General features: G+C 45.1%; 1 protein-coding gene across 2 annotated transcripts in view; it reads right to left on the reverse strand.

Annotated features, from left to right (window-relative positions):
* The window catches only part of atrn (attractin), a 358557-nt gene that overhangs the window by 113778 nt on the left and 222830 nt on the right, over positions 1–21949 (reverse strand). For both annotated transcript variants that reach the window (XM_033035556.1, XM_033035562.1), the window contains exon 26: positions 2143–2221. In XM_033035556.1, coding sequence (XP_032891447.1) covers positions 2143–2221 — 79 coding nt within the window. The remainder of the gene's footprint in view (positions 1–2142; positions 2222–21949) is intronic.

Consider the following 21949-nt stretch of genomic DNA (forward strand, 5'->3'; position numbering starts at 1 on the left):
GACCCATGCAACCTCATCTCATTTGCCCACTCCTGGCCCATACCTCTCTGAACCTTTCCTGTCCATCTACCTATCAAAATACCCTGGAAATGTTGCTATTGTACCAGCCTCAACTACATTCTCTGGCAGCTCATTCCATATACCCACCACCCTCTGAGCGAAAACGTTGCCCCTTTTAAATCTTTCCCCTCTCATCAACCTATACTCTCTAGCTCCTGATTTCCCTAATCTCTGAAAAAGACTCAGATGCATTCATCGTTGATATAGATGACAAATAGCAATAGGCCCACCACCAATCCCTGAGGTTCACAAGTTCCTAAGCCATAGGAGCAGAATTAGGCTATTCGGCCCATTGAGTCTACTCTGCCATTCCATCATGGCTGATCTATCTTTCCCTTTGACACCCTTACTCATTAAGAAACTGTCAATTTATGCTTTAAAAATACCCAATCACTTGGCCTTCCGACCCATTTGTGGCAATGAATTCCACAGATTCACCACCTACTAAAGAAATTCCTCCTCATCTCCTTTCTAAAGGTACGCCCTGTTATTCTGAGGCTGTGCCCTCTGGTCCTAGACACTCCAACTAGTGGAAACATCCACTCTATCCAGACCTTTCACTATTCGGTAAGTTTCAGTGAGTTACCCCTTCATCCTTCTAGACTCCAGCGAGTCCAGGCCCAGAGCCGTCAAACGCTCATCATACCTTAACCCAATCATTCCTGGGATCATTCTTGTTAACCTCCTCAGGACCCTATCCAACACCAGCACACCCTTCCTCAGATAGGGGTCCCAAAACTGTACACAATACTCCATATGCAGTCTGCCAATGCCTTATAAAGCCTCAGCAAAAACCCTGCTTTTATATTCTAGTCACCTCGAAATAGAAACATAGAAACATAGAAATTAGGTGGAGTAGGCCATTCGGCCCTTCGAGCCTGCACCGCCATTCAATATGATTATGGCTGATCATCCAACTCAGTATCCTGTACCTGCATTCTCTCCATACCCCCTGATCCCTTTAGCCACAAGGGCCACATCTAACTCCCTCTTAAATTTAGCCAATGAACTGGCCTCAACTACCTTCTGTGGCAGAGAATTCCAGAGATTCACCACTCTCTGTGTGAAATAAATGCTAACATTGCATTTGCCTTGCTTACTACCAAGGTACATCGCTGCTCACAGTACTCTAGTTTGAGAAACAACCTTCCAGCACCACCCATGAAGCCAATTGTCTCGAGGCAGCCAGCTCTCCCTGGATCCCATGCAATCTAACCTTCCAGAGCACCCAACTACGTAGGTTGAAACATTTTTCCGGATCTTAGCTCTAAACGGTAGACCTCCTATCCGGAGGTTGTGATCTCTGGCTCTCGACTCTCCTGTCCATAGAAACATCCTCTCCCTATCTAAGTTGCCTAGTTTGTCCGTTTAATCCGCTTACAATCTCCATTATGTGAGATCCTCCTTCATTCCTCTAGTGAATACTGGCCTATTCTAGCCAATGTCTCCTCCAGTATAAGTCCAATCACCCTAGGAATTAGTCTGTCAAACCTCGGTTGCGCTCTTTTCACTTTAGAGTTACCGCGCAGAAACAGGCCCATCGGCCCACCGAGTTAGCACAGACCAGCGATCACCCGGTACATTAACACAAGGGACAATTTTACCAAAGCCAATTTACCTGCAAACCTGTACACCTTTGGAGTTTGGGAGCAAACCGGAGCACCCAGGGAAAACCCACGTAAGCGCAGGGAGAACGTACAAACTCCATACAGACTGCATCCGTAGTCAGGATCAAACCAGTCCGGCGCTGTAGGGCAGCAACATTACCGCTGTGCCACTCCACGCTCTCTCAACGGCAAGACTATATTCTCTAGAGAGTCATAGTCATACAGCAAGGAAACAGGCCCTTCGGCCCAACTTGCCCACGCCGACCAACATGCCCCATTCCACACTAGTCCCACCTGCCTGCTCTCTTAGATAAGGAAACCAAAACTCCACTCAAGCTCCAGATGGGTTCTCACCAAAGCTCAGGGTAGCCGCAGCAAGATTAAACTCCCAGGGATAAATTTGTTCTGCAAAGTCCACACGTGCACAAATAAACACAGGTGTAAGGTGAAGGCGGTGAAGAATAAGTTGGCTTACCTCTCTTCTCCTTGATGCCCAGCAGCTCTGCTTAATCTTCCACACCACAGCAGCCACCAACAATAAGGACAGAAAACAACTGCAAAACAATATTTTAAAAAGAGAAGTTAGCTCTGTGAAATACATACAAATAAAACACACACCTCCTTTGGGAAGTAGATGTTCACAGCTTGACACCATCGGAAACTAAAGATCTGCTTACAGTGCCCTCCATAATGTTTGGGACAAAGACCCATCATTTATTTTTTTGCCTCTGTATGCCACAATTTGAGATTTGTAATGGAAAAAAATAAATCACATGTTAAAATGCACATTGTCAGATTTTAATAAATGCCGGAGCAGGTAGTTGAGGCAGGTACTATCGCAACGTTTAAGTAACTAGATTAAGTGGGACCCGTTGGGTCCCAGTTACACGGGAGGCCTGGTCCCCCAACGCAACACATTCCCAATGCAATATTCCACCATGGTGTGGGAGAGGCGTGGTGTAAGGGAGGGGGGGTGGGGTGTGCGAGAGAGGGTGGTGTAGGCGAGGGGGGGTTGTTGGAGAGGGGGTGTGGGGGGGGGGAGGGGGGTGTGGGGGGGTGAGTGAATGGGTGTGGGGGAGGGGTGGGGTGGGGAGTTGGGGGTGGGGTGTGTGTTGTTTGGCTGTGTTGGGGCAGGTGGGTGTGGCGAGGTGGTGTGTTGTGGTGCGTTGTGTGTGGGGGAGGGGGTGTGTGTGGGGGAGAGGGTGGTGTTGGGGGGGGAGATGGTGGTGTGGAGCGGGAGGGGTGGTGTGGGGGGGTGGAGGGAAGGAGGGAGGAATGGGGAGGGGTAAATGGGGGGTGTGAGTGTGTGTGGGGAGGGGGGGGGGGAGAAGAGAAGGAAGGAAGTCTTCAACTCCAGAGCCAAACAAAAAACACTGTGTGCTGGAGGAACTCAGCGGGCCAGGCGGCACCCGCGGAGGGAACGGACCAGGAGCCTCAACGGGCCAGGGTTCCCCCCCACAACAGGATGGAACCACAGATGCAGCCGTCCCCACAAAATGCCAAATGATTCCGGGAATGCCGAGGCGAGAGGGTGAGAGAGAGGAAGTGAGAGAGATTCGTTGTTGCGATTATCTATGGTCAATTTTGCTTTGTTAAATACGGACATAAAAAAAATCCGTAATTAACACCGCAAAACCGTGCATACGTATTTTTATTGCATTTCCGTACAAAATACGGAAAATCTGTACTACTTGGCAGCTCTGTTAGATCCAATATAGGCAGCTTTTTGATTTCCCCTAATTAGGTCCCCTGGAGGTGCTGATCCCAATTTGGTCCCAATTCCAAAACTTGGTTCCCGTGCAGACAAAACTGTTTTGTATTGTCAATTCAGCATTGATTACGGTACACTTACCTAAACCGGAGAGTGTATAAAATCATAATACAATGAGTTAAAATATCACACCAATCAACTAAACAGTGAATATTTCCAATCGGCACCAAAGGCGATTGCCGTCAGCAGGATTCCAATAGGGAGGTTTCACGGCAGTCGGGTCACGACCCGTGACCCGTACTGTTGCTACGCTACTCCAAATGGATTACACGCGATGTACAGCAGGTAGGCCCAGCGTAGCGGGCCTGTTAAAACCCGCTGAAATTGTCAATTTTTGCGCTGTTAATAATTATGGAAATCGGGATAAGCGTGTGAGATAATTATCCTACTTCAGAATTCCATATGTGAGGAGAAATTATGGTAAATAGAAACAAGAACTGAACGGACAACAACAGACAGAGTGCTTAGCGAACATTGGCCGTTTGCTCACTGCATTTCATCAACAGTAAGGCATTATTTGTGTTTTTTCTTGATTCCTTTGGCATCTAAAAAGTTTCAGAAGTGATAAATCTGGCTATAATTTTCTTTAAATCGCCCATGGTTCTCGTGGGTTTTTACATACAAAATGAAAACGCATTTGAAGAAAAATTTACAGCCAGATTTATCACTTCTGAGAATTTTTAGATACCAAAGGAATCAAGAAAAAACACAAATAATGCCTTACTTGATGAAATGCAGTGAGCAAACGCGATAATTCCCGATATTTTCAATGTTTACCAAGCACTTTAGCTGCTGTAGTCCCTTCTCACTTCTCTATACCTTCATTTCGCTTCACTTTTGGAATTCTGAAGTTGGGTACATGTCTCTCACACTTACCCCGACTCCCACAATTTTTTTCAGCGCAACAATTCAACATTTTGGCGGTTTTTAACAGGTAGGAAAGTACGCGTTTCTAGCATTAATAACATATACCGGAAGTGACGGATGTCTTCCAGTTGGATTTAGCGGCTCCGTGCGTCGAGCCCTATGACCCAGTGACCTTTCGTGCAACCACTCTATACAATGGGACTCCCAGTTACGGTGAAGTGATTGCTGCTGAAATTTTCCACTGCACCCAAATTTTCCACGCACAAATCTCATCCCACATAAAGGACTCTAACGGTGTGCAAAAACAAAAATTAACAAGAGTTATATCAGAGCGTCTTTCCATGCTTTGCATTTCATCATAACCTAACCTACATTACTGAATACAATCCACAAAATACAAACAATGCCTGGTGACAGGGTGCTCGGCAACCACTATTTATTACTTAGCAACAGTGAACAGCTAAAGAGTAATCACACAGCGCTTTAGAAATGACCCCGAAATTCTATGACAAAAAGAAAATGCGCAATCTCCAGACAATTTGCAGCTAAAAGCTGGTAATTGGTTTCTGATAAAAGACCGGCAATTACTTTGGACTACATTTCTGATTTTATTGCTTCATTTTATTCCTTATTTTTCACGAATCAATAGGCAGTATTTTGTAAACGAGGAGAGCACGTTAAACAGGGGGCGTTTGGAGCGGGCTGATTAACAGCAGAGGTTAAAGTGTCCTTATCCTCTATAATGACTGGTTACACTGCAGTTTATGACGGTTTTTAAGCATTTCATTGAAATTACACCACTCTTCACTTTGCTTTATAATGAAATTTTGATGATGTATTAATCGAGTGCAAATAAAATACATTATAAAAGTGATTGCGTTATTTTCAGAAAATTCAATATAGCCCAGAAAATGGCAAGCGTAATTTCCACTCCTAGTCCTTCGCAGTTTTCATTCATTTCATTATTTTACTTATTTCCTTCACCACCATCAGTGTTATTCAGACTCTCTTGAGTCACTTGTTGTCACTTGCGGGCAGAGCACCAAGGCAAATTCCTTGTATGTGAATACTTGGCCAATAAACGTATTCATTAATTGATCTCCATGCTACATCCTTCCCTTCACTGCACCTTAAAAGATGTTTGGTTCCTAATTTTCCACAGTGGGCGGCATAGTGGTGCCGTTGCTGTCTTACAGCGCCAAAGACCCGGGTTCGATCCCGTCTACGAGTGCAATGTTTCTGCAGTCTGTACGTACTTCCCTTGACCGCGTGGGTTTTCTTCGGGTGCTCCGGTTTTCTCCCACATTCCAAAGACGTGCAGGTTTGTAGGTTAAGTAGCTTTGGAAAGATTGGAATTTGTCCCTAGTGTCAAGTCAAGTTTATTCGTCACATACACATACGAGATGTGCAGTGAAATGAAAAGTGGCAATGCTCGCAAATTGTGCAAAAAGTGTGTGTGTGTGTGTGTGTGTGTGTGTGTGTGTGTGTGTGTGTGTGTGTGTGTGTGTGTGTGTGTGTGTGTGTGTGTGTGTGTAGGATAGTGCTAGTGTACGGGGTAATCGCTGGTCAGCGCAGACCCGGTGGGACGAAGGGGTTGCTTCCGTGCTGTACCTCTAAATTAATCTAACCTAAAAGTTCTGTCGAAAGCTCATCAATCTGAAACATCAATTCACAGAAACACAAAAAATAGGTGCAGGAGTAGGCCTTTTGGCCCTTCGACCCAGCACCACTATTCAATATGATCATGGCTGATCAGCCAAAATCAGTACCCCGTTCCTGTTTTCTCCCGTATCCCTTGATTTCATTAGCCCGAAGAGCTATATCTAACTCTCTCTTGAATACAAATAATTTTGCTTGTCTCTCCACGGAAGCTGCCTGACCGGCTGAGTATTTCCAGCATCTGGAGTTTCTTGCTTTGCAATAACTTGATTTTGTGCAGCTGCAAGATTACAATGCAAGGTCAAGCACCTGGTATTGGAGGGGAATCCTTCGCCAGAAATGGGCAAGATATATTTCATCAACATTGTCTATTCCTAAGACAAATGAAATGCACTAGTATATAGAGATCCTGACCTTTATTTCCTGGACCTGACATGTATATAACACCTGGATACCTGCAGTATTGCATGCAGTCTGGGTCTCCTAATTTGAGGCAGGACATTCTTGCTATTGAGGGAGTGCAGCGTAGGTTCACCAGGTTAATTCCCGGGATGGCGGGACTGACATGTGATGAAAGAATGGGTCGACTGGGCTTGTATTCACTGGAATTTAGAAGGATGAGAGGATATCTAATCGAAACATATAAAATTCAGAAGGGATTAGACAGGCTAGATGCAGGAAAAATGTTCCCCATGTTGGGGGTGTCCAGAACCAGGAGTCAGTTTAAGATTAAGGGGTAGGCCATTTAGGACTGAGATGAAGAAAAACTTTTTAACCTGGGTAGTTGTGAATCTGTGGAATTCTCTGCCGCAGAAGGCCAATTCACTGGATTTTATCAAGAGAGAGTTAAATTTAGCTCTTAGGGCTAACGGAATCAAGCGAAATCGGGAAAAAGCAGGAATGGGGTACTGATTTTAGATGATCAACCATGATCATATTGAATGGCTGGCTCGAAGTGCTGAATGGCCTACTCCTGCACCTATTTTTCTTTGTTTCTATGTTTCACACCCCTGTCATTCTCTCTTCTCATAGAAACATAGAAAAATAGGTGCAGGAGTAGGCCATTCGGCATTTCGAGCCAGCACAACCATTGAATAAGATCATGGCCGATCATCTAAAATCAGTACCCTATTCCTACTTTTTCCCCTTATCCCTTTGTTCCTTTAGCCCCGAGAGCTAAATCTCTCCCTTGAAAATATCCAGTGAATTGGCTTCCAATGCCTTCTGTCAGAGAATTCCACAGATTCACAACTCTCTGGGAGAAGACATTTTTCCTCATCTCAGTCCTAAATGGCCTACACCTTATTCTTCAACTGTGACCCTTGGTTCTGGACTCGCCTAACATAGGAACATTTTTCCTGCATCTAGCCTGTCCAAACATTTAAGAATTGTATATGTTTCTATAAGATTTCCTCTCATTCTTCCAAATTCCAGTGAATACAAGCCCAGGCGACCCATTCTTTCATCGTATGTCAGTCCCACCATCCCTGGAATTAACCTGGTGAACCTACGCTGCACTCCCTCAATAGCAAGAATGTCCATCAAATTAGGAGACCAAAATTGCACACAGTACACCAGGTGTGGTCTCAACAGGGCCCTGTACAACTGCAGTAGGACCTCCTTGCAAATCCTCTCGCAATGAAGGCCAACATGTCATTAGCTTTCTTCACTGCCTGCTGTACCTGTATGCTTACTTTCAGTGACTGATGTACAAGCACACCCAGGTATCATTGCACCTCCCCTTTTCCTAAACTGACACCATTCAAATCTGCCTTCCTGTTCTTGCCACCATGGATAAAGTGGATAACCTCACATGTATCCACATTAAACTGTAACTGCCATGCATCTGCCCACTCACCCAACCTGTCCAAGTCACCCTGCATTCTCATAGCATCCTCCTCACAGTTCACATTGCCACCCAGCATTGTGTGATCTGGAAATTTGTTAATGTTACGTAATCCCTTCATCTAAATCATTAATATATATTGTAAATGGCTGCAGTCCCAGCACCGAGCCTTGCGGTGCCCCACTAGTCACTGCCTGCCATTCTGAAAGGCACTCGTTAATCCCTACTCTTTGTTTCCTGTCTGCCAACCAATTGTCTATCCAAGGTACACAAAATTGCTGGGGAAACTCAGCGGGTGCAGCAGCATCTATGGAGCGAAGGAAATAGGCGACGTTTCGGGCCGAAACCCTTCTTCAGAATTGTCTATCCATGTCAGTACCCTACCCCCATACCATGTGCCCTAATTTTGCCCACTAATCTCCTATGTGGGATCTTATTGTCACATGTACTGTCTGAGATGTTGTTTCCATGCAATCCAGGCAAATCATACCATGCATCACGGTAGTGCAACAGTCATAGAGAAACAGAATGTAGACTATAATATTACAGCTGCAAAGAAAGTGCAGATACAAAATAGTGCAAGAGCTGCTAAGAAATTGATTGGAAGACTGGAAATACATCCTCAACATACTAGAGGCCTGTTCAAGAGTCTGATAACAATGGGAAAGAAGCACATTCTTGAATCTGGTGCAGGTGCTTTCAAGCTTCTGTATCTTCTTCATAAATTCAAGAGTGATAGCAGCAGAATTAGTCTATTTCGCCCCTCGAGTCAACTCTAAATCGTGGCAGATCTATCTTTCCCTCTTCACTCCATTCTCCTACCTTCTCCCTATAACCCCTGACACCCGGACTAATCAAGGGTGCAGTTTCTTCTTCCCAACTGGAGAAGGAAAGCAGTGACAGGATCGGTTAAAGTCAGCATGGATTTATGAAGGAGAAATCATGCTTGATTAATCTTCTGGAATTTTTTGAGGATGTAACAAGTAGAATGGATTCGGGAGAGGCAATGGATGTGGTGTGTCTGGACTTTCAAAAAGCCTTTGACAAGGTCCCACACGAGATTAGTGTGCAAAATTAGAGCACATGATACTTAGGGTAGGGTATTGACATGGATAGAGAACTGGTTGGCAGACAGGAGACAAAGAGTAGGAATTAACGGGTCCTTTTCAGAATGACAGGAAGTGACTGGTGGGGTTTTGTTTATGCTCGTCGGGTTGATAGTCGAAACAGGGTGGACCACGTGAAGGTTGCAATCTCCCACCATCGAGTCTAACCCTGACCTTCCCATTCACGCTGACTTGAACAATCTGCCCAACGTGCACCTGAAGTCTTGCAAACCCTTCTGGTCTTCAGTCAAATCCCTGGAAGACTTTAACTCCAAGGCTGAGTGGCGCAGAGCCTGGAAAGATGCCAACACCAACAAAGGAGAGGTCATTACAGACCACAAAGTGAAACCATCGGGTTTTGACCTCCATCGCAATAAATGGCAAATCCTGAACAGAATCTGCACCCTCCATGCAAGAACAGCCCATCACCTGCATAAGTGGGGGATGACAGACAGCCACTTTTCATTACACTGCATCTCGTATGTTTATGTGACGAATAAACTTGACTTAAGACTTGACTTGCGACTGTGGACATCCAGACCAGACCATCCCACACATCGTGAATGACTGCCCACTGAGACCTTTCCCTGGTGGCATCAAAGCCATCCACTCAGTAACTGATGCTGTCCTAGCCTCGATGTTTACCCTTGATCTACAACTTAAGGCTGTGCACGCCATACGCAAGAAGAAGAAGACTAGTGGGGTGCCACAAGGGGCGGTGCTGGGACCCCAGTTATTTACAATATATATTAACAATTTAGATGAGTTAATTAAATGTGACATCTCCAAGTTTGCGGATGACACAAAGCTGGGTGGCAGTGCGAGCTGCGATGAGGATGCTATGAGGCTACAGGGTGACTTGGATAGGTTGAGTGAGTGGGCAGATGATAACAAAAACAGGAAGGAAGTTTATTATCTAATGGTGTCAAGTTGGGGAAAAGGGGAAGTACAGCGGGATCTCGGGGCTCTTGCTCATCAGTCAATGAAAGTGAGCATGCAGGTACAGCAGGCAGTGAAGAAAGCGAATGGCATGTTGGCCTTCATAACAAGAGGAGTTGAGTATAGGAGCAAGGAGATCCTTCTGCAGTTGTATAGGGCCCTAGTGAGACCACACTTGGAGTATTGTGTGCAGTTTTGGTCTCCAAATATGAGAACAACATTCTTGCTATTGAGGGAGTGCAGATTAGGTTCACAAGGTTAATTCCCGGGATGGCGGGACTGTAATATGCTGAGAGAATGGAGCGGCTGGGCTTGTATACTCTGGAATTTAGAAAGATGAGAGGGGTCCTATTGTAACATATAAGATTATTTAGGGTTTGGACACGCTCGAGGCAGGAAACATGTTCTCGATGTTGGGGGAGTCCAGAGTCAGGGGCCACAGTTTAAGAATAAGGATTAAGCCATTTAGAACGAAGATGAGGAAACACCGTTTCACACAGAGAGTTGTGAATCTGTGGAATTCTCTGCCTCAGAGGGCGGTGGAGGCCGGTTCTCTGGAAACTTTCAAGAGAGAGCTAGATGAAGATAGTGAAGTCAGGGGATATGGGGAGAAGGCAGGAACAGGGTACTGATTGTGAATGATCAGCCATGATCACACTGAATGGCGGTGCTGCCTTGAAGGGCCGTATGGCCTAATACTGCACCTATTGTCTATTGTCTAATAATAAACAGACCAAGAATGATAATAATTAATTCTAACATTTACTTTTAGTTTAAGTTATTGTCATTTGTGCTGAGCTACAGTGAAAAGCTTTTTGTTGCAAGCTGTCCAGTCAGTGGAAAGACTATACATGATTACAATCAAGCTGTGCACAGTATACAGGATAAAAGGTATAACATTTAGTGCAAGATAAAGTCCCATTAAAGATAGCTCAAAAGTCTCCTATAAGATATATGGGAGGTCACGACTGCTCTCTAGTTGGTGAGAGGATAGTTTGGTTGCCTGTTAACTGCTGGGAAGAAACTGTCCCTGAATCTGGAGGTGTGCGTTTTCACACTTCTGTACCTCGTTCATGATGGGGGAGGGGAGAAGAGGGTGAGACTTATATTGTGTCATGGAGTCATAGAGTGGTACAGTGTGGAAACAGGCCCTTTGGCCCAACTCGCCCATACCGGCCAACTTGTCCAAGCTACACTCGTCCCACTTGCCTGCACTTGGTCCATATCCCTCCAAACCTGTCTTATAATCATATAACCATATAACAATTACAGCACGGAAACAGGCCATCTCGGCCCTACAAGTCCGTGCCGAACAATTATTTTCCCTTAGTCCCACCTGCCTGCACTCATACCATAACCCTCCATTCCCTTCTCATCCATATGCCTATCCAATTTATTTTTAAATGATACCAATGAACCTGCCTCCACCACTTCCACTGGAAGCTCATTCCACACCGCTACCACTCTCTGAGTAAAGAAGTTCCCCCTCATGTTAGCCCTAAACTTCTGTCCCTTAATTCTGAAGTCATGTCCTCTTGTTTGAATCTTCCCTATTCTCAAAGGGAAAAGCTTGATCACATCAACTCTGTCTATCCCTCTCATCATTTTAAAGACCTCTATCAAGTCCCCCCTTAACCTTCTGCGCTCCAGAGAATAAAGACCTAACTTATTCAACCTTTCTCTGTAACTTAGTTGTTGAAACCCAGTCAACATTCTAGTAAATCTCCTCTGTACTCTCTCTATTTTGTTGACATCCTTCCTATAATTGGGCGCCCAAAATTGTACACCATACTCCAGATTTGGTCTCACTTTGGCCTTGTACAATTTTAACATTACATCCCAGCTTCTATACTCAATGCTCTGATTTATAAAGGCTAGCATACCAAAAGCTTTCTTTACCACCCTATCTATATGAGATTCCACCTTCAAGGAACTATGCACGGTTATTCCCAGATCCTTCTGTTCAATTGCATTCTTCAATTCCCTACCATTTTCCATGTACGTCCTATTTTGATTTGTCCTGCCAAGGTGTAGCACCTCACATTTATCAGCATTAAACTCCATCTGCCATCTTTCAGCCCATTCTTCCAAATGGCCTAAATCACTCTGTAGACTTTGGAAATCCTCTTCATTATCCACAACACCCCCTATCTTGGTATCATCTGCATACTTACTAATCCAATTTACCACCCCTTCATCCAGATCATTGATGTACATGACAAACAACAAAGGACCCAACACAGATCCCTGAGGCACCCCACTAGTCACCTGCCTCCAACCCGACAGACAGCCATCCACCATTACCCTCTGGCGTCCCCCATTCAGCCACTGTTGAATCCATCTTGCTACTCCTGCATTTATACCAAACAGTTAAAGGTCAAAGGTCAAAAACTTTATTTACCATTTGTGCTTACACACATAGGAACTCTTGTGCGGCTATTGAACCTTGAAGTTGAACCTTCTTAACCAACCTTCCATGAGGAACCTTGTCAAAGGCCTTATTAAAGTCCATATAGACAACATCCACTGCTTTACCCTCGTCAATTTCCCTAGTAACCTCTTAAAAAAATTGAAGAAGATTAGTCAAACATGACCTTCCAGGCACAAATCCATGTTGACTGTTCCTAATCAGACCCTGTTTATCCAGATGCTTATATATATTATCTCTAAGTATCTTTTCCATTAATTTGCCCACCACTGAAGTCAAACTAACAGGTCTATAATTGCTAGGTTTACTCTTAGAACCCTTCTTAAACAATGGAACAACATGCGCAGTACGCCAATCCTCGGGGACTATTCCCATTTCTAATGACATTTGAAATATTTCTGTCATAGCCCCGGCTATTTCTACACTAACTTCCCTCAATGTCCTAAGGAATATCCTGTCCACTTTTATATTTTTCAAAAGTGTCAGTACTTCTTTTACTTTGAAACTCATAGTATCCATAGCTACTCTACTAGTTTCCCTTACCTCACATAATTTAATATCCTTCTCCTTGGTGAATACCGAAGAAAAGAAATTGTTCAATATCTCCCCCATCTCTTTTGGCTCTGCAGATAGCTGTCCACTCTGTCTCTCCAATGGACCAATTTTATCCCTCGTTATCCTTTTGCTATTAATATAGCTGTAGAAACCCTTTGGATTTACTTTCACCAAAGCATCCTCATGTCTTCTTTTAGCTTTTCTAATTTCTTTCTTAAGATTCTTTTTACATTCCTTATGCTCCTCAAGCACCTCATTTACTTCATGCTGCCTATAATTATTGTAGATCTCCTTCTTTTTCCGAACAATTTTCCGAACAATTTCCCTTGAAAACTAGGGCTCTTTCCAATTTTTACTGTTTCCTTTCAACCGAACAGGGACATAAAGATTATGTACTCTTAAAATTTCCCCTTTAAATGTCCTCCATTTCTCTTCTACATCCTTCCCATAAAACAAAATGTCCCAGTTCACTCCTTTTAAATCATTTCGCATCTCATCAAAGTTAGCCTTTCTTCAATCAAAAATCTCAACCCTAGGTCCAGTTCTGACCCTCTCCATAATTATATTGAAACTAATGGTATTGTGATCACTGGACCCGAAGTGCTCCCCAACGCATACCTCCGCCACCTGTCCCGTCTCATTTCCTAACAGGAGGTCCAGCACTGCCCCTCCTCTAGTAGGTACCTATATGTATTGCTGCAAAAAACTATCCTGCACACATTTTACAAACTCCAAACCATCCAGCCCATTTACAGAATGTTTCCCAGTCTATGTGTGGAAAGTTGAAATCGCCCACAATCACTACCTTGTGCTTACTACTAATATCTGCTATCTCCTTACATATTTGCTCTTCCAATTCTCGATCCCCATTTGGCGGTCTATAATACACCCCTATAAGTGTTGCTACACCTTTCCCACTTCTCAGTTCCACCCAAATAGCCTCCCTAAATGAGCCCTCCAATCTATCTTGCCAAAGCACTTCCCTGACTAGCAATGCAACACCTCCACCTCTTGCCCCTCCAATTCTATCACACCTGAAGCTACGAAATCCTGGAATATTTAGTTTCCAATCACAGCCCTCCTGCAACCATGTTTCACTGATCGCCACAACATCATACTTCCAGGTGTCTATCCAGACTCTAAGCTCATCCACCTTTCTTACAATGCTCCTAGCATTAAAATATGCACATTTAAGAAACCCCCCGCCTCTTATTCTCTGTTTATTTCCTTTTTCTTCTTTCTCCTCTTATGTCTGAGTGCTTCCCTTTTCTGCTTCCTGCCTCCCATTCTGTCTACTAGCTTTCTCTATTTGAGTCCCTCGCCCCAACCATTCTAGTTTAAAGTCTCCCCAGTAGCCTTTGCAAATTTCCCCGCCAGGATATTGGTCCCCCTCGGGTTCAAGTGCAACCCATCCTTTCTGTACAGGTCCCACCTTCCCCAAAAGAAGTCCCAATGATCCATAAACTTGAATCCTTGCCCTCTGCACCAGTCTTTCAGCCACGCATTTATCCTCCACCTCGCTCCATTCCTACTCTCACTGTCGTGTGGCACAGGCAGTAATCCTGAGATTGTTACCTTTTTGGTCCTTTTCCTTAACTCTCCTCCTAACTCCCTAAATCCTCCCTTCAGGACCTCTTCCCTTTTTTTACCTATGTCATTGGTACCTATATGTACCACGACCTCAGGCTCCTCTCCCTCTGATTTCAGGATATCTTGGACGCGTTGAGACACGTCCGAGACCTTGGCACCAGGGAGGCAGACCACCATCCTGGTCTCCCGACTGCGTCCACAGAATCGCCTATCCGACCCCCTAACAATAGAGTCCCCAATTACTATTGCCCTCTTCTTTTTGTCCCTACCTTTCGGAGCAACAGGACCGGTCTCTGTGCTGGAGGCCCGTCCGCTGTTGCTACCCCCGGGCAGGCTGTCACCCCCATCCGTACTCAAACAGGAGTACTTATTTGCAAGGTGTACCGACATTGGAGTACTCACTCGTCCCTGCCTCTGCCCCTTGCCCTTCCTTAGCGTGACCCACATGTCTCTCTCCCGTGGTTTTGGAGTGACCACCTCCCTATAACTCCTCTCTATGACCTCCTCACTCTCACTGACCAGACAGAGGTCATCGAGCTGCTGCTCCAGGATCCTAATGCGGTCCCTTAGGAGCCCCATCTCGATGCACCTGGTGCAGATGTGGACGTCTGGAGGGCCATCTGACACCATGACCTCCCACATCTGACATCCAGAACAGTACACTGCTCTGGCTGTCATTCTCCCGCCTTACCCTGGATCCGATACAAGTACAATACAATAGAAACTGCTGGGAGAAATCAGCAGGTATCTGACTCACAACAGCTGCTCCCTCTTGACCTTTAAACTGTTATCCATTACATGGTGCCAGAACTGAATACAATATTCTAAATGCGGTCTCACCAACGCTTTATACAACTGCAACATGACCTCCCAACCTCTATACTCAATACTCTGACTGAAGAAGGTCAAAGTGCCAAAAGCCTTTTTGACCACCTTGTCTACCTGTGACTCGACCTTCAAGGAACCATGCACTTGTACTCCTGGATCCCTCTGCTCTACAACACTACCCAGAGGCCTACCATTTACTGTGTAGGTCCTGCCCTTGTCCAACGTCCCAAAATGCAGCACCTCACACCTGTGTATTAAATTCCATCAATCATTCCTCCGCTCACCTGGCCAATTGATCCAGATCTTGCTGCAATCTTTCACAACCATCTTCACTGTCTGCAAAACTTACTTTTGCATCATCAGTAAACTTGCTAATCTTGCCCTGTATGTTCTCATCCATATCGCTGATATAGATGACAAACAGTAATGGGCCCAGCACCGAACCCTGAGGCACACCACTAATCACAGGCCTTCGGTCCGAGAAGCAGCCTTCCACTATCACCCTCTGCTTCCTTCCACGGAGCCAAATTGCTATCCATTCAGCTCTCTGTTCTTGGATCCCATCCGATCGAACCTTCCAGAGTAGCCTACTATTCGGAACTTTGTCGAATGCCTTACTGAAATCCATGTACACAACATCTATAGCTCTGCCCTCATCAACCTTTTTGGTCACGTCTTCAAAAAAGCAATCAAATTTGTGAGACCAGACCTGCTACGTACAGAACCATGCTGACTATCCCTAATCAACCCTTGCCCGTCCAAATGCAATTATATCCTATCCCTCAGAATACATTCCAGTAACTTACCAACTACAGGTGTTAAGCTCACCGGACTATGGCTCCCAGCATTTTCCCTGCAGCCCTTCTTGAAAAGAGGAACAACATTTGCCACCCTCCAGTCTACCGGCACCTCTCCTGTATTTAAGGACAACTCGTAAGTTTCAACCAGGGCTCCCGTAATTTCATCTCTAATTTCCCACAATGTCCTCCGATAACTATCTTAAACCTAATTGAACTGTGGTCACTGGTCCCAAAAGGCTCCTCCACACACACTTCACTAACTTGCCCTTTCCAATTTCCCAATACTAGATCCAGCGTTGCCCTCTCACGTGTGGAGGGCTCTACATACTGTTTAAGAAAACTCTCCTGAACACCTTTGAGGAATTGCACCCCATCTAAACTCTTCACATTATGATTTTCCCAGTCTATATTGGGAAAGTTGAATTCCCCTCCTACAACCACCTTATTTGACCTGCAGCTGTCTACACTCTCCTGGCACATTTGCTCTTCTAATTCCCGTTGACTATTCAGGGGTCTGTAGTACACCCCCAACAAGGTGATCATCCCTTTTTTTTGCTCCATCCATCTCACCTCACTAGACGAATCATCCGTAATGTCACCTCTGAACACAGCCGTGACATCCTCCTTAACCAACAATGCAACTTCCCCTCCTCTTTTTTCCTCACCCCTGTCGATCCTCAAGCTCCTGTACCCGGAACATTGAGCTGCCAGTCCTGCCCCTCACTTAACCAGGGTCCTATCTTGGCTACAACGTCCCAGACGCTCGTATCTATTCATTCCCTAAGCTCATCTGCCTTGCCCGTCAAGCCCCTTGCATTAAAATACGTGCAGTGTATACCAACCCTCCTTCCAAGCTCTCTGCCTTTCACCTGCCTATTCTGTCCAATAACCTTTCCCACACCATCCTCCAAACCAACTTCTAGCCTCTCACGTGCCTCTGTCCCTGCCAATCTAGTTTAAACCCTCCTGTGTAGCATTAGCAAACCTTTCCGCCTGGATGTTGGTCCCCCACCAGTTTAGGTGCAACCCGTCCCTTTTATACGTCACCCCTGCCCCGGAGAAGATCCCAATGATACAGAAATCCGAATCCCTGCCCCCTGCACCAACTCCTCAGCCATACATTCATATCCTCTATCTTCCTATTCTTACTTTCACCAGCACGAGGTACTGGAAGCAATCCTGAGATCACTACCCTGCAGGTCCTGCTTTTCAGTCTTCTACCCAATTCTCGTCTTGCAGAACCTCCTTCCTCTTCCGACCTATGTCATTCATGCCAACATGCACAACCCCCCTCACTCTTGAGGATGCCGAGCAGCCTCTCCGAGACATTGTGGACCTTGGCACCAGGGAGGCAACACCCCATCCGGGAGTCTCGCCTGCTGCCACAGAATCTCCTGTCCGCACCTCTGACGATGGAGTCTCCCACCACTTGTGCTTTAAACTTCACTAAACAAAAATCTGTGGGTCAGGCAGCAACTGTAGGGTCAAAGGCATGGCCAATGTTCCAGTTGAAGCCTTGCATCAGGACGGGTGCATGATCTTGATATGAAGCATTGCCTGTCCCTTTGCTGCCATGGATGCTGCTGAGTTCCACCAGTAGTTTGTTCTTTGGACCAGTTTACAGCATGTGCAGTCATTTTCACGTCATAAGTAATAGCAGAATAAGGCCATTCGACCCATCACGTCTACTCCGTCATTCAATCATGGCTGATCTATCTCTCCCTCCTAACCCCATTTTCCTGCCTTCTCCTTATAACCTCTGACACCCGTACTAATCAAGAATCTATCTGTCTCTGCCTTAAATATATCCACTGACTTTGCCTCCACAGCCATCTGTGGCAAAGAATTCCACAGATTCACCACCCTCTGGCTAAAGAAATTCCTCATTCCCTTTAGAAAGGAACATCCTTTTTGTGTTTCCAAGTGATGTCACAGGTCACTTGGACAGTGGAAATACAAATGCAAATACTCAATACACAAGAAAGCTTTTGTACTGAGTGCAGAAGTTGGGACATTACAATTGTGCAAGGTGTTGGTAAGGCTACCTTTGGAATACCATGTTCAGTTTTAGTCACCTTGCTACAGGAAGGATGTCGTTAAGGTGGAAAGAGTGCAGAGAAGGATTTCAAAGATGTTGCTAGGACTTGAGGGCCTGAGCTGCAGGGAGAGGTTGGGCAGACTGGGACTTTATTCCTTGGAGCACAGAAATTGAAGGGGTGATCTTATGGAAGTATACCATATTTAGATCAGTACATGGGGAGGAAAGGTGCAGCCGGATATGGGTCAAACCCAGGCCAATGGGACAAGCTTAGATGAGGCATCTTAGTTGGCATGGACGTTGGGTCGAAGGGCCTGTTTGCGTGCTGAATGACTGGATAAGTACCATTTGTTGGGGCTAAGGCACGGTCCATGGTTCATGTTTCAGTTGAAACCTTTCATCAAGACAGGTGCATGGTCTTGATGCAAAACATCACCTCCACGGATGCTGCTTGACCTGCTGAGCTCCCCCAGCAGTATGTTCTTTGCTTCAGTTTCCAGCATGCAGTCTCTTGCATCTCCAAGGACAAATCTATAACTGATTCCCAGCAAACTGCACACTGCGGTGCACATGGGCAGCTTTGAACGAAAAACAGTGTTCCTTTAAATACCACACAGACTTGTACAAATGAAAGCTGTTTGTCACAGCTGACACCAAGCTGGTGCAATAAGTCCCACTGCTTTCCTGCGCCATCTGAAAAATGACAGCTCCATTAAAAGGAGGAAATCTTTTGATGTGACTGCCATACATACTGCACCTGAGAGGAAAAGATTCTCACATATCAGAAGGCAGTTACAGTGCCCTCCATAATGTTTTGGACAAAGACCCATTATTTATTTATTTGTCTCTGTACTCCACAATTTGAATTGTTATAGAAAAAAAATCACATGTGGTTAAAGTGCACAATGTTTTTCATAAACAAGATTTTAATAAAGACCATTTTTATACATTTTGGTTTATTTTCTTAGGCCCCCTCGGTCATGGCTGGCCATGGGTGTCTCCAGGGTGCTGTTCCCTATATGGAGGACGCCTGTGCATGACTTTGTTTAACGTGGGGAGACTGGTGCACAGACAGCCACCACACGGTCCTTGACAGATCTGGGTCAGGATCCAGTGGCATGGAGTCCAAGACGACCGGAGACCCTTTTCTGCTGCAGCCTTCATCCGCCTTCCCAGCCGTTGTGACGCTCCACTAAGGTCAGCCATCGTCCTCCGCCTGTTCCACCTTTGAGGTCTTGGTTGGATTGCTCTTTGTCAGAGACCTCCCCCTGGACCCTACTGCCATGTGTGGCCCTACCAGGAGCATAGCTCCAGACGGCATCGCTCTCAGGATCTCAGGTTCACACAAGCTTCTCCACCACGACAAGGTGACAATCCACGGACAATCTACTGTAGAAATTACAGCAGTGTTATACATAGTCCCATTTCAGGGCACCATACTCTTTGGGACACAGCAATGCCTTGTAACTGAAAGTAGTCATGTCTAGTATTTTGTTGCATATCCTTTGCATGCAATGACTGCCTGAAGTCTGCGATTCATGGACATCACCTATTGTTGGGCGTCTTCTCTGGTGATGCTCTGCCGGGCCTGTATTGCAGCCATCTTTAGCTTATGCTTGTTTTGGGGACTAGTCCCCTTCAGTTTTCTCTTCAGCATATAAAAGGCATGCACAATTGGGTTCAGATCGGGTGATTGACTTGGCCACTCAAGAATTTACCATTTTTTAGATTTGAAAATCTCCTTTGTTACTTTAGCAGTATGTTTGGGATCATTGTCTTGCTGTAGAATGAACTGCTGGCCAATGAGTTTTGAGGCATTTGTTTGAACTTGAGCAGATAGGATGTATCTATTCATTATGCTACTACCATCAGCAGTTGTATCATTAATGACGATAAGTAAGCCAGTACCTTCAGCAGCCATACATGCCCAGGCCATAACATCCCCACCACCGTGTTTCACAGATGAGGTGGTATGCTTTGGATCTTAGGCAGTTCCTTCTCTCCATACTTTGCTCTTGCCATCACTCTGATATAAGTTGATCTTCGTCTCATCTGTCCACAAAATCATTTTCCAGAACTGTGGTTGCGTTTTTAAGTACTGCTTGGCAAACTGTAAACCGGCCATCCTATTTTTGCGGCTAACCAGTGGTTTGCATCTTGCAGTGTAGCTTCTGTATTTCTGTTCATGAAATCTTCAGAAGACAGTGGTCATTGACAAATCCACACCTGACTCCTGATGAGTGTTTCTGATCTGTCAGACAGGTGTTTGGGGATTTTTCGTTATTATAGAGAGAATTCTTCTGTCATCAGCTGTGGAGGTCTTCCTTTGCCTGCCAGTCCCTTTGCGATTAGTAAGCTCACCAGTGCTCTTTTTCTTCTTAATGATGGTCCAAAGTTCATTTTGGTAAGCCTAAGGTTTGGCCGTTGTCTCTAACAATTTTATTCTTGATTCTCAGTCTCATAATGACTTATTTGACTTTCATTGGCACAACCTTAGTCCTCGTGTTGATAAACAGGAATAAAAGTTTCCAAAGGTGTTGGAAAGACTGGAGGGAAGACTAGGTGCTGAGAGCTGTCTTATACCTGCATTCAGGAAGCAATTAAACGCACCTGAGCAATTACAAACACCTGTGAAGCCATGTGTCCCAAACTTTATGGTGTCCTGAAATGGGGGGGGACTACATATAAACACAGCTGTCATTTATACATGGTGAAACAAGAATGTATAAAAATGGCCTTAAATAAAATCTGACAATGTGTACTTTAATCACATGTGATTTTTTTTCTATTACAAATCTTAAATTGTGGAGTTCGGAGGCAAATAAATAAATGACGGGTCGTTGTCCCAAACATTATGGAGGGCACTGTATTCTGTTTCTTGTCTGCTCAGAGAGCAAATATATAAAGTGATCCAGATAGGTGTACTTGTACATGGCACCTCCTTGTGGACGTTAGTCGTGCTGAATTACATTGGCAGCAGTAGCAGTGCCAGTATATTACAATCCAGACTCCTGGTCTAATGGTTCAGATGCAACACTGCAGCTGGGAGATCCAATTTCCATTAATTCACATCTGGAATAAAAGCAATAATGATCAGTAATAATGATCATCAAACTACCGGCCTGTGGTAAAACCCATATGGTTCAATGAAGAAGGAAATGTGCTGCCTTTATCTGGTATCATTGAGATCTAACTCCAACCTCCATCAAAGTCACGGCAAGGAAACAGGCCTCTCAGCCCAACCTGTCCTTGCTTACTAAGATGGCTGTCCATGCCAGTCCCATACAACTGGAGAACTTGGGGAAGTCAATGGAAGTAATAGAGTCATAGAGTCTTGTAACGTGGAAACATGGCCTTCGGCCCAACTTGCCCACACCGACCAACATGTGCCATCTCGAGTGTCTTGAGGGCAGTCTATGGAAGCGGCTTGAAGGCAGTCAGTATTACGGTCGAGGAGGTGCTGAAGGTTCTTAGGCATATGAAGGTACACAAATCTCCCTGGCCAGATCGGATATATGCGACGAAACTAGTCAGAGGAAATTGTAGGTGCACTGGCAGAAATTTATGAGTCATCATTAAACATGGGAGAGATGCCGGAAAACCGGAGGGCGGCAAATGTTGTGCCTCTATTTAATAAGGGCTGCAAGGAAAAGCCAAGGAACTACAGGCCATTGAGTCCAACATCTGTGGTCAGAAGAGGTTGCGCAGGCTAGGGCGTAATTTATTGGAGCGATGGAGGATGAGGGGTGATCTTAGAGATGTATAAGGGCTGATTAGGGATAGTCAGCATGGTTTTGTACGAGGGAGATCTTGTCTCACAAATCTGATTTGAGTTTTTTTTAAGGTGTTACCAAA

Source organism: Amblyraja radiata, chromosome 1 (assembly GCF_010909765.2).
Source record: "Amblyraja radiata isolate CabotCenter1 chromosome 1, sAmbRad1.1.pri, whole genome shotgun sequence".
In the NCBI taxonomy this organism is placed as follows: domain Eukaryota; kingdom Metazoa; phylum Chordata; class Chondrichthyes; order Rajiformes; family Rajidae; genus Amblyraja; species Amblyraja radiata.